General features: G+C 45.7%; 1 protein-coding gene across 2 annotated transcripts in view; it reads left to right on the forward strand.

Annotated features, from left to right (window-relative positions):
- Nucleotides 1-1,218: 1,218 nt before the first annotated feature.
- Nucleotides 1,219-13,855, forward strand: part of rbpjb (recombination signal binding protein for immunoglobulin kappa J region b) — a 57,431-nt gene continuing 44,794 nt past the window's right edge. For both annotated transcript variants that reach the window (XM_080792810.1, XM_080792811.1), the window contains exon 1: nucleotides 1,219-1,316. In XM_080792810.1, the coding sequence (XP_080648936.1) occupies nucleotides 1,297-1,316 (20 nt within the window). In that variant the 5' untranslated portion in view covers nucleotides 1,219-1,296. The remainder of the gene's footprint in view (nucleotides 1,317-13,855) is intronic.

Here is a 13,855-nt window from a genome sequence, read left to right on the forward strand (position 1 = left end):
TCTGAGTCTGAATCTTAACACAGTATGTGTCTAATTCAGTTGGGAATTCTGCCCTGTAGTAGTTCATACTGAGGTCTCTCTCCATCTCTCTCTCGCTCTCAAATGTGAGTGCAGGGTTGATTGGCCGCCAGTGTACTCAAATCTTTCACTTTGGTCTTTGAAGTTTAGGGGAAAATCCAAGCAGATCTGATCTGATTGATTATGAGTTTAACAAAGAGGCCAAACAGATTCAAACAAAGTGGGAAAGACAAGACACAACAAACCACAACAAGAAATTGAGGCTTCATGGCTTTCCGACTCACCCACAGATATTCGAGAATGAGCTGACCCGGACAAGCTGACACTGTAGGAAGATGTAACCTTTTTGAATGCAGTTTGGCAGATGTCCAAAAAGAGAAAGGCAAAATAAAGAAGAAAAGAAAGAACACAGACAGACAGGCAGCTGTGCCTCATTCTTGCAGTATGATAAGGCCTATAGTACAGTATAATAGCCTTCCTTGTACTTGAGAGTGAAGTTCTGGCTCTGAGGAGGGTGGTCATGTGATGGCAATGTAGCCTACTAATCTGCACTGTATGGTTGATTCACGTTTTCACACGACCCAAGAAAGTTAACTGCAATGTTACTCCAGGGATTTGTCATTTCGGTCTGCTGGACTCCTCCAATAATTCCTCATAAACCCAGCGTCTCACCACCTCTAGTAAATCGTCCACGTTATTGGGAGGTGATGATAAAAAATTCGATATTTGGCTGAAATGAATCCCAGCTGCCTCTGAACTGAACCATCCATAAATTACACGAGCAGACAGACACATAAAATGTGACAGTATCCGTGTGTGTGTTCTGGGGAAAACGAGGGTTTTCTCGTGACAAGCGGTTATTTTCCCCCAACGATCCGGTGCTGTAATTTATTACCCGGGTAAACACGTGGGAATAGTATTTCAGCACCACAAGGTAAACAACTACGCCGCTTCCACGCACGTCTCGCGACAAGTGGACGCTCCCTGCATGCTGGTCTATTGTGAGAGTTTTCGAAGCCTCGCGTGATCCTGGAAGTTTCCCACGCCTGTTGTTGTGGCGTCTGCCCTTTTCGCTCACTCTCTCTAGTCTCTCCGCCGCCTCCCCTTTTCTTTCTGTCATCCTCCTCCTCACCCACCCCCTTTCTCTGTTTTCTCCTCGTCCCCTGCACCTCCTCCAGTCTGCTTCTGTTGCCTCGGCGGGTAGGATTGTTGAGCCCTGGGAGAGGAGGAAAGGAGGGATATCGCGAGTATTGGAGTTTTGGTGAGAGTTTGTGGAAGATGGCGCCTGTTGTGACAGGGTGAGTCTGAGATTCGGGGCTGGATGGTGGGAGAGGAGTAAAGGGGAGTAAAGGGGGAAGAATGACATTTAATTCACGCCAAATGCGTTGCTTTTAACTCGTGCCGCGGTGTTCCGAACGCCGCCCGGTGCTTCTGTCGGGTCGTTCGGAGTCACTGGAAGTGGTTTCTTTTGTTTGAATGTTGCTGTGCGTGTCTTCTTGGAGCAGTTTAGTAGTGGACTGTTGCTGCTCGCTGCACCGTGCGGTGCGGAGCACAGCGGTGTTCACGGAGCCTCCGCGCCCGGCCAGGGGAGCCTCGACCCCGGCCAGGACAGGAGGCTCCGCGCCTCGGGGGTCTTTTTTTTTAAACACAGCGACGAGCTGTTTAGCTAGCAAGCTAATCAAGCAGCGGGCTGCAAACAAAACAAGCCAAATGTGTGCCCACCCCACCACCACCAGCTCTTCTCTCTTTTTTGGTTGTTGGCGTGCGTCAGCCTTTCGTTGAAAGGGTTATCTCACAGCCACGCCGTGCGTTTGTTTCACGGACGTGTTATTTAATTAAGCAGATGGATGTGATTCACGGGGCTAACGGGGTTAGCCAGCGATGTGTGGCTCACAGCACAGTGGCTATGTGTGTGTGGGGAACACGTTTTTGCATGCGGCGGCTTTGTCAGCATCAAGGCTCTGCATGGAGCTTAATTCGTTCTATTCTCCTTCGCCGTTTATTAAAAAGAGCCACAAACTCCACTGTGCGTGTCATATTTGTTGTTGACAACGTGCGACAGTTTTGACGCAAAGTCAAACATTGTCCAAGTCATCAATTAAATGCCGAATAGAGAGGGATATATTATAGCATGTGTAATCAACGTGTACTTTCTGAGTAGTTGCCCCACGTTGGTTGCGCATGCCACGACCGTGTTTAGAATAAAATAGTGCGGTGTCTGTTTGTTTACTAAACAGTCCCGCACTGCACTGTGCGTGCTGCTTAGCCTAAGATTTAGACTCTCGTAGATGCATTTTATTGATTCTGGCATTTCAAATGTTAGAATCAATAAAATACACCTACGGCTATACGTGCTGCTATCATCTGAACCAACGTTTAATTTTCATTTTATGTCGAGTGCACTCAAGGACAACCTCGACGGCAGTTGATTGAATTTCCTAACACCTCAACTCAAACACCTACAGCCATGTGTGTGTTAATGATGATCAGTTTAATCAAATTCTCTAAAGAAAAATGTCATCTATTCCTCCTTGGCAAAGGGGTGCTGCTGCAAACAACGTCATTGCGTTTCCTCGTAGGCTATACTAGATTATTGGATAAGGGAGTCATGATGTAAAAAATAGTTATCTAATAGCAGTTTGCACAACTTTGTCCATGAAATAAATTGTTGCAGGATTTCATCCTAAATATTTTAGTCTTTACCAGTGCCACTGGATTATTTAGCTCGCTGTTAAAGCAGAATGATGGCGCTTTTGTAGGTTTTATTTAACTTAATTGGAGTATGTTAATAACATAATCAGTTTTGTTAAATGCATGCTGCCTCGACCCCAGCGCCGTTAGATGAGTGGCATAATGAAATGTTGTCGTTTATAGCCACTCTAGTAAACCCTATCTGATTAAAATGATTTGCCTGCACATTAGCCAAACACAAGCCTTTTTTGTACTGTCCAGGCAGTAATCCCCACAGACAGCTCAGTGGGTGACAGACATTAGCTGGGCTTGCTGGAGGAGGTGTGTGTGTGTGTGTGTGTGGGGGGGGCTGTCATGGGTGGCTGTGCATGTTCATTTGGGGTTTTCCAGCGGACCTGAGCTGATTTCAGTTGAGAGAGAGAGGGAGTGAGCGAGAGAGAGGGCAGACGGGTCAGGTCTGGGTGGCTGGCCACCTGTCCAGATGATATCTCCAGAGTCTTGTGTGTGTATTCACGAGCGTGTTTTTCTGTCGGAGGCGGCGGAGGGAGTGGAGCAGATAAAGATGGAAGGGGGGGGGGGGGGGGGGGGGGGGTAGCTAGGCGAGTGAGAGGTTTAACAGAAAATTAAAGGGCCATAAGGGGTCTTTATTAGCATTTGGCTGGCCACGTCAACGGCTAGATCCCTGACCACAGCCCAGAGCCCCCCTCCTTCACCTTTAACTCGTTTTAGACAGCGGTGGGTCAAAATAATGATCATTCATGATATATAGCAAGGGCATGGAAGGGTCGGTTACTGTAGCAGTAGTTCTTGAATCTTGATGCCCGTTGGTGCTGTATGTGGTATTACTGCTTGCAGCTTAACTAAAACAAGCATGTTCGTAAGTCTTGAAATTGAAATGCTTCCTTTAAAATACAAATTACATTTCTGTAGTATAAATTCTAAATAACTATTGGTCCGCTATGAATTTAATTTGTGTAAAAGCAGCAGCGCGGCCCCGATCGCTGACCTAGCAGTCTGGGCTCCTAGGCTCCGGTGTAGCCTGGCAGCACGACGCGGGTTCGAGTCCAGATCCTGACGGCCTTTGCTGCGTGTGTCACTCTGCATCTGTCTCTGCCCATTTCCTGTCTACCTAGCAGCTACTGTACTATCGATACATGTAAAGTGTCAGTGCATGCAACACAACCCATTTGCAGACAACATATACTACAAATGCAGTGTAAAGCAGTTTTAAGCTCTCTGCCAAAGGGTTAAGGGTGCGTAAAGATGTCCATAGATATGTACTAAAGAGGGTCAAGCTAACTAAACTAACTCAAGCATTAATGACTTGAATGGGAATGACCTGTATCTGCTTGGCCTGAGGGTAGATGGTTTGTGTGTGCGTGTGTGTGTGTGTGTGTGTGTGTGTGTGTGTGTGTGTGTGTGTGTGTCTGAGAGATATCTGGGCCTCAAGTCAATTAATTTGTTTCCAAAGGAAGTTAGTTTTACCTCTGCTGCCAGAACAGTATTGTAGCTAACAATAGTATTAGTGCCCCTCAAAAAAAAACTTTATACACGAAAAACAGTATCCCATAGAATTAGGTGATGGCAGTCTGCCTTCCCATCATGCACCTGCATCCCAAGACGCGCGTGTCACATGATTGGGCGTAGCCAATTGGCAGAAATAATTTGCGGCGCGATGCTAGCGAGTAATATTGGCGCAAACAAAGTACCGGTAAACTAGAAATGCACTCTGTCTGGTCTAAATCCTTTAGACCAGTTATTGACCTTATACCAACCTTGAAACGTACCTTCGTTAAGTCACCATCTACAGTCAATAAGGGACCACCATTTTTACTCCGACATTCATACATACGTACATGCATAGTATTACATACCCAGCCAATCACCAAACGTACCTTGGTTACGTCATCAAGAATGGTGGTCCCTTATTGGCCGACGGACAACACAGACGATTACAGTACTTGCGCTAGTAATAAGATTGCATGCACATTGAAGGTGGTGAAAGAAGCCTACATTGGTGCCAGAGCACAGATCAATGTCACGCGAGGGGCCCAGGCACGCGGAGCGCCATGGCATTTGGAGATAGAGCTCCATCAGTGTTAGCCTAGTACATTGTTACGGAAGAGGGGGCCATGGGATTAATGCCTTGCTACCAATAAGATGGAAAAACATGGGCAGGTGAAACACCATTTTCTTCTTAGTCTAGATCCTGGACCTAAGCAGGAGGTTACAGAATGCTAAGACCTAAGATGGGGTTGGTATCTCCTGAATGCAGCCCTGAAGAGGAAAATAAATAAGAAAATAAGAAAAAGCAGATAGTGTTGCCCTAATACACCCCCACCCCTCTGTCTGCCAGAGAGGGTGTGATAGCTGAAAGAGCAGCACTGTTCACCTGGGATGATAAAAGCATGAATCACTTATTTCAACACAATACTACCTCTGCTCTGCCCTGGGGGGACGAGATTCCATTTAGTTCATCGCCCTCCCCCTTTCAACCCATCGCTGGAAAGAAAACACACACACACACACACACACACACACACACACACACACACACACACACACGCGCGCACAATGAATGGAGGTATCTTTCAGGCCAAAAGGCGAGCCTCTCTTTGCTGGTGCACTGATACCATTGAACCTGGCTATGAGAGACTGAAGCCGCGTGTGCGTGATTTTCTTTTTTTCCTTTTTTTTTGCAAAGACCTCTTGAGATTGTATTTTGCTTTGGGGTTGTAGTCAGACTCTGTGTGTGATGGTGTGAGTCAGGGCTTTTTGCGGGGGGAGGTTGGGGTGTTACCTAGGAACACAAGTTGAAGTGTGTGTGTGTGTGTGTGTGTGTGTGTCTGACTGAATGCACACATTCCCTGGGGTCCTCTCCTCTTCCATCCTCCCCTTTTATGAAAGGAGAGGTTCAGAGAGAGCAGCAGATGTGGAAGCGCTGACCTTTTTGGTGGCGAAGGCTGTGGCTAGAGTTAAAAGAGGTGCCGCTCTGAGCCCTCAGTCCCTCACCCCAACCCCCCCGAAGCATGTCCACACGCACACTCTACCTGAGCAGCAGCATTGACGGATAGTTTAATGGTGGAAGCAATACAAGCTGGTAAAAAAATACCTGATCTGTATGCCACCCTGGGGGGAAGGGGGGGTGCATGGGCCCCCAACCTCCAAACCTCCACTCTAGCCAGTAGCCAGCCAGGAGATGTGAACATCTTCAAAGGCATCACTGATCACAGAGCCGGGGGGATAACGGTATACAGACTGCAAACTAAGGCAAGCTACCCAAATAAGTGTGCCGGTCCACCACTGGACGATTTAAGGGTTTTTACTTGCATACATACAGTAGCCTATTGTGTTGGAAGTTCAACTCGTATCCATTACATCACATTGAAATATCCCCCCCAAGCAAAAGAAAATCTTTCAAGGTTCGGATTCAACATGTTTGGCTGTGTGATGACGCGCTTCTTAAGGTACCACACACCCTTGCCGACCTTAAGTCTGCTTTTTTCTGCATTTCTTGTTACCCTCTCTCTCTCTCTCTCTCTCTCTCTCTCTCTCAATGTGTCTCATTCTCACTCTCTCGAAGGAAGCCTCTGCAGTCTGCAGGAGAAACCCAGGGGGGATGAAAATGCACATTTTTTTGTAATTTGACTTGGCTCACTGCCAACTTGGCACTCCACCTTGTTCTTGGTCCTCACTCCTCAGCCACATGTTGGTGTGTGTGTAGTATGTGTGCGTGTGGGGTAGAGCGTGTCCGTCCTTCTGAATTAGCCCAGCCATGCTATGTCTCATGTCGTGGTTCCCTTCCTATGACTTGGAAGCAAGTGGCTTTCTCTATCGATCTTGCATTTGATTAACCTTTATGTGGGCGTGAGGACGGCTGTGGGAGTGCGTGGGGAGGGGGGGTGTCTCACATTTCCTAATTCTCCAAAGCCCGGGGCCTGAAAAGGGGGCTCAGATTCCTCCTGCAAGAGAGCGGGAGCGAGTGAGCATTATTTACTTGTGCAAGGCTCGGAAAGCATTAGATCTGCTGCTGAGCTCATACTTTTATCTCGAGTATAGTCGCTACCACTCGGTAACACAAAAAACAGTGTGGTGTTCAAAAACAGCCCCAGTGTCGTGTTTGATAGAGGCCCCCACATCCTTGCAGTGTTGTTGTTAGCCGTGTATGTGCTAATCTACTCGTAAGTCTGAAGAAACTAAAGGATAGGAATTAGGGGGAGACGGCGTAATAGAGAGTCAAGGGAGACAGCTCATCCTCTCTATTTTCTCACCCTGACTTCCAAGAGAATTTCCTCAGCCCCTGCTTTTGCCCTTCTCTGCCCCCTGTTCCGTTTGCTGTTGGTAGAGATTACAGCATCACCAAGGGATCGGTGGTTTCTGGCACATCAGCAGTTTTTTTTACCCTCCACTCTACCGTTGCTCCACAGTCAGGATGTTTCATTCAGAAAACATGAAGTGACCCCCCCCACACACACACACACCACTCCATGGCAACTGGAGTCAGACTTGTGTGTGTGTGTGTGTGTGTGTGTGTGTTTTTCCCCAGGGGTGAGAAGGGGGGGTTTGTTGTTAAACAATTTTTTTTGTAACTCATTTTTTTTCACCCAGTTCCAATTGTCTAGTGTAATCCTGGGCGCCTTCTGCCAACCTGGGGAGAGCAACGGATTGACCTCATGCTTCCTTTTATACATGAGTAGTCCAAGCCGCTTCTTTTCACCCGACGGGGGAGTTTCCCCGGGTGGATGTAGCGCGTGGAAGGAACACGTTATTCCAACCAGTTCCTTTCCCCTCCATCAGGCGCCCCGGCTGGCCAGGGGGAGGCAGTTTAGAGACCAGGATTACTGCATGTTTTTTGTGAGGGTACCTACCTAACATGCAAACTCCACACAGAAAGGCCCTTTTGCCAAACCCATCTAGGATATGGTCGGTGATGACGCAGTGCAGAGAAGTGGGAATCAAACCCAGGACCTTCTAGTTGTGAGGTGACGGCGCCATTATTTCTGTAATTGCTATGATGGCTCACTGTCTACTACTTCATTCACTTATTTGACATTAAATTAACCAGTGTATAATGAAATGTCCTACCCGGACATTCCTGTTAACATGCAGATTGGTTAAAATATCATTTTATTCAACAAAATAAGTCCTGGATTGTAGCTTTAATTGGTGAGAAACAAGTCATGCCAAGGCCTCTTTAATAGACAAGGATATGCTGTTCTAAGCTACCAGGAGAATTCACCAGAGAGACTGGCTTCAGAAAAAGCTTATTTTCTGACATGGTTGGCCCAGATAATTGCCTTGTTATTCTTGACTGTGTTTGTTGGAGCTCGCCGGGGTTGTCAAAAGTGTCTGGTTTGGAATGAGAATGCTCTCTCTAGTATCTGGTAAACCTTTTTTTTCTCCATCCATTCACACGCCAGTCGACTGAAATCCACAGATTCTCCCACGAATGGGAAAACCCCCCTGCAGCCACACCGTCCCAGCCCATGAGCAAACTGCTGCTTGTGACCGCATCAGATAAACTGGGAGTGGCAACTAGTAAGCCACCCCACGGATTAGCTCTTTTGGAAGAAACATCTTGATATAGCCTGCCGGTTGCACCATCTGAAAGGCTCTTGTCTTTGAGGCTCGGCCTCAAGACCATAGAATAATAGACTTGAAGCCTTCCTTGCTTTCTTCCTCTGTGAAGTTAAGATGTTAAATAGGACATTTTTGATGAATCTGTTCGGCTTCATAATTAAGTCTTTCACATTTTCTTGCTCATGTCATTGAGGCTAATTGTTACTTAGTAGTGTGAAGACGGAGCAAGGATTAGATGAATGAGTTAATTTATTTGCCTGCTGATAAAACTATAATCATGAATGTATGTGTATAGAATGTGTAAACGAACATACAGGGTTGATTAATATAATCTCTGGATGCATGAAACTGCTTTATTTCTTATGGAATTCTACCCTGTAAATTGTCCATCCATCTTCAACCGCTTATCCATAGTTGGGTCGCGGGGGCAACAGCTCCACCAGAGAGCTCCAGACTTCCCTCTCCAGAGCAACATTAGTGTCTTCCTCCTGGGGGATCCCGAGACGTGCCAGTGAGTCGATCTAATAATCCTTCCATCTGCGCCTTGGTCTGCCTCGGGGTCTCCTCCCAGTGGGACATGCATCGAGGACCTCCCTAGGGAGACGCCCGAGAGGCATCCTAACCAGATGCCCGAACCACCTAAGCTGGCTCCTTTCCAGGCGAAGGAGCAGCGGCTCTACTCCGAGTCTCTCCCGCGTGACTGAACTTCTCACCCTATCTCTAAGGGAGATGCCAGCCACCCGACGGAGTAAACTCATTTCGGCCGCTTGTATTCGCGACCTTATTCTTTCGATCATGACCCACACTTCACTTGAGAGTAGGAACGAAGATTGTTCGGTAGACAGAGAGCTGTAAATTGTATAGCTCACAATTTATAGGCATGCAAAAACCTGTCAGCACAGTGACACTTCTGCTTTGATGTGGGCTAGCCTTTTGCAGAGGGGGGGGGGGGGGGGTGGGGGTGGATACACGGACGGACTGTTTTACCATATGAAAATTCTATTAACTTTGACATCATTCAAGTCAACAAAGTTGAATATAACGGCAAGCTATGAGGGATTATGTCTGGTTTTGCAATGTTTTGTCTTTATCCTTATATGACTGTCCCAAAGCAAATCTTGTGGAATGTCTGGCGCGCTTACACACACACTCGTGGCATGGTGATTAGCTAGATTTGGTACCCCATGGTAGCTATGTTTTTTGTGTTGGTGAAATCGTCTTTCCTTCTCTCCCCCTCTCTCTCTCTGATCAAACTCTGAGATGACATTGCACACAGAAACAGAAGCCGAGGTTGTCTAGTAACAACGCCAGTTTGAACTGATGCTGCATGTCGGGGATCTCTATATATAAATGGGAATAATCATATATAAATATAGGACGGCCACCTGAAAATACAGGGTCACAAATGTGACGTCTGGATTTGGACAAGTTTGTAACATCTTTGCACCCGTTTTGTTTGTGATGTCCCAACCACACATGGGCATGTTGTGTCACTGATGTCTTGTTTTTGTGCCATTTGCCACTCCTAGTATGCACAGCTTTGTGTGTAGGTGTGTTTGTATAGCACGGAATGTATTTATTTCATTGGCTGATGTATGATGATATATAGGGATGCTCCGATCAGGTTTTTTGGGACCGATCACAGATAGTTTTTCTCATGATCGGCCGATACCGACAGGTCCGATACCAATACTGATCTTGTGAAATGTTGCAAATTTGTATATTTCCAAAATGATTATATGTTAAAAACCCACGTCAAAACTGTTCTTGTGTGTGTGGGGAGGAAGGGCAGAATGTTTATAGGCCTGTCACAAAAATGCAAAATGATGTTATACTATATATCTGATTGACGGAGCATTGATTAACGGAGCATCTCTAATGATATATATGATAAGAGCACCCTCACATCACACAAGTGTGATGTTTTTTCATTGTATTTGTAGCTGCATTGCTAACTCCATATGGTTATGGTTGAGTCATAGTGGCATGAGCATGATGATGTGGTCCGCTGACCTGCCGGCCATTTTTAATATAGGAATAATTGGATATAATCTGTGTGAAGTTCAATTTGTGGTTCTGTATTTATACAGCGGCCCACATATGGACACATGCCCGACATCAGCAAAAATCTGTGTTGCTAAGCAATATTTGTACATTGGTACAAATATATATGTGTTTAACCTTTGTACTGTGTGGACGTAGCTTAAGCTTTATACATCTTCTCGTTTATTTTCTTTATGGCATTAATTAGACCTCTCTAGGGAGAAAGAAAGTTTAGTGTAGTGTTGTGTAGTTGTTTGTTTCACCACAACCTCAGCCTGTTCTGTGGCATTCCACATGTGTATGTCTGTAGTCTGTTTTTAATTGCAGGTTGCGGGATTCTGTCCGTGACTTGTGCCAGTGGTGGGGGGGGCCTAATAACAAGGTTCCAAAAGCCTGCGTCAAGGGGCACCACTAGCAATGGCTTTTGCCCTTGCGAGTGATGGGCACCACTAGCGATGGCTTTTGCCCTTGCGAGTGATGGGCACCACTAGAGATGGCTTTTGCCCATGCGAGTGATGGCTCCCAAAAATACGGCAATTCTGCATCACCCAGGCAAGAGAGATGTAGGGAGGAATGCATGGAAAGGATGGAAGAAAATAGACGACAGGCTTGGGAAGGGACATAGCAAGAACGTCAGGAATGGTTGGGAGAGGTGAGGGACAGCAGGGAAATTGCACCGTTATCTGCAGTGTGTCTTTGCATTGTCTCCTGTTTTGCTAATGGCTACCAGGGGTGATATTTCCTCCCTCATTCTGGAGAAGAATCTGCCTTGTGGCATTCCTGCAGACGTCGCCACCAGGAGGGATTGGCCCGTGCCTAGATTCACAATGAAGTAGCAAGCACGTGTGGGCTAGTTTAGAGGAACACTATTGATTGTGGTTGGGGAGACAATGGTTTCTTGAAAAGGCAGGGGTGCTGGAGCCTGTTACTGTTGTGGTTGTCAGTTGTACTTCAGACATGTGGCTTCACGTTATGTTCCCTGCTGTTTGTTGTCATATTGCAAAAAAAAAATCATCTGTCATTTAAAATCTGGAAAGTATAAAAAATGTACCCAATTGAACAAGTGTTGTTGAAATTATGCCAACGGGCTCTCGCGTGGGATCATAGAAGTTACTATGGCCTATATGAATTGCACGAAAGCAACGCAGATGTGAGTAATTTGTTACTCTGCTGTGCTCAATGTGGATTTCAGTGCGTCTGTGTGGTTGAGATCTCTTGACACCACCGTTGATTTCTTGTTGTTATCATTGACACTGTCGCTCTGCTACAGACTCATGCAGAGACAAGACAGTGGGTTGTGAAAAAGAGGAATTTGCGTAGCAGGAATGAAACTACTTCTCTCCCTCTCTCTCTCCCGTCATGACGACGCCGAAATCAAATCAGACAGTAGGCAGAAGGTGACAAACTCATCAACCCCCCCTACACACACGCGCACCACAGCCCACTGCAGTTGGTTTGCTGAGGATCTCGCAACATGTGGGCTAAAGGTCGCTGAGGTTTCTCAGAATGTCTGACTCTCTTCCTTTCTCTTTCTCTCTTTCTCTCCCTCCAGTCTTTTCCCTGCCAAAGAATTCTGTGTTTTCTCCCATCCAATCAGTCGTTGGGTCCAGTCTGTGGTGGTGCAGTGGTTTGCTGGGCAGAACTAAAGGCCAAACTGAGACTCTCTCTCCATACTTAATAGCCGGTTCCAAACAATATGTCATCAAGACCATATGGGGTATTCTTTTTCTGTTTGGTGTTCTTAGTCGGGCACTCGTCAGTCATGTTATTTGAGACGGTTTTCTACCTCGTCAGTCCTGAAAACCTGTTTGCATAGCAATTGGTCCTCAATTGAAACCCGGTTATCAGCTGCATAGCATACTAACAAGTTACATTTGCGTTGCGTGTGGGTGTCTTGAATGAGGAATGAGTAGGTGCTGTGTTTTGGTTGAGTTGAAGAACAACTACAGACGTTTACAGGAGCTGTTCCCCTTCAACACAACGTGCCTGCGGAAGGCAAACGGACTGAAATAGAAAATTCCAAAAGGGTCTTATACCTTATTAAATAAATGCGCGTGGATCTTCACTGATCGCTGTCTGGCTTCAGGTGAAGGTTGATGCAGTCAACATTCACTTCCCTTCTCTAAAGGGATATTTCACTTAAAAAATAAACCTTTTGGTCATTTTATTGTCTACGCAGGCTTATGTGAACACCCCAGACAGTTTTTGAACACCCCAGACAGTTTTTAAGTTGCTTGATTCAGTATTTAGATATTTGATATTCATTTTAGCTGCCCCCCTTCTTCTTATTCATCAAAAACACGTCCTTTTTTTCTGATGGCTGATACTGCCAATGTTTCTTTTTATTACTTTTTGAGGGGCGCTAGTCCCTCCTATGTCCAGCGTTTGTGTAAACACAAACATTGGCTTGTGATTGGCTGATCACCCCATAGCTATGATTTGCTATTTGCTGATAAAAGTGAGGACGCAAAATGTGATTGGCCAGAATGAGATGATGTATGATGTTAAGAGCGCCCCTCACTTCACATGGGTTTGATTGATTTTATTTATTTTTGAGGGGGCACTAGCCCCTCCTATGCCCAGCTTTGTGTGTCTATGTGTACCACGGAACGTGATGATTTGATTGGCTGAGCACGACGGAACGTGATGATGTATGTCATGATATAAAAGCGCCCCTCACTTCACACAAGTGTGATTTCTTTTTTTTGGGAAAGAATAAGGCTCTATTAAAATATGTATGAGTCACCAGAACAAAAGGACGGGTGTTTTTGATGAATAACATGGTTAAAAGTTTGACATTATAATGGGTTTGTATAGGAAGTTAAAATGAATATCAAATATCTAAATACTGAATCAAGCAACTTAAAAACTGCCTGGCCTCTGGGGGTACTGTTCACATAAGCCTGAGTAGACGATGAAATGACCAAAAGATTTGTTCTTTTTAAAGTGAAACATAAGTGTTATCAGTGTATCATGGCCTTGGCAGAGGAAAGTGCTGAGGAGGAAAGAGGGAGGGTGAGGGTCATTCAGAGTTCAGGGCAACCAGGTCCCTCACTCTCTTCCTGACACCCTAAGCCTATGTATGGCCTGTCACAACCAACCTGTTGCCAACATTGAGGCAGGATTAGCCTATGGCCTGGACTACACGAGTACGGGTATTTTGTTTTCTAAACGGATATTCTTTCCTCTGTTAAAAAATAAAATCCCCATGCCATACGACAAAGATATGTGTCCACACATAAACGCAGAAACGCATTGAGCACAGGAGAGAGTCACTGCAGTAGGAGGTTTCCATTGTATATTAGATTTTTTTATTTACATTTATTATTATTATGAGGGGGCCAGAGGGGCCAAATACATATGTTTTTAAATGAAGGAATAAGTAGCACATTTTGGAAGTGGAACATGTTTCTTGTATTGCCTGCCTGTGCATGTCACTCTGTGCATAAATCTCCCCCTCCAAATCCTGACACTCAATGTTCTCTCTCCATATCGCTTAAAAATATTATTCTGATTCATGCAC

This window comes from Protomyctophum bolini (assembly GCF_963924005.1).
Source record: "Protomyctophum bolini genome assembly, chromosome: 20".
NCBI lineage: Eukaryota > Metazoa > Chordata > Actinopteri > Myctophiformes > Myctophidae > Protomyctophum > Protomyctophum bolini.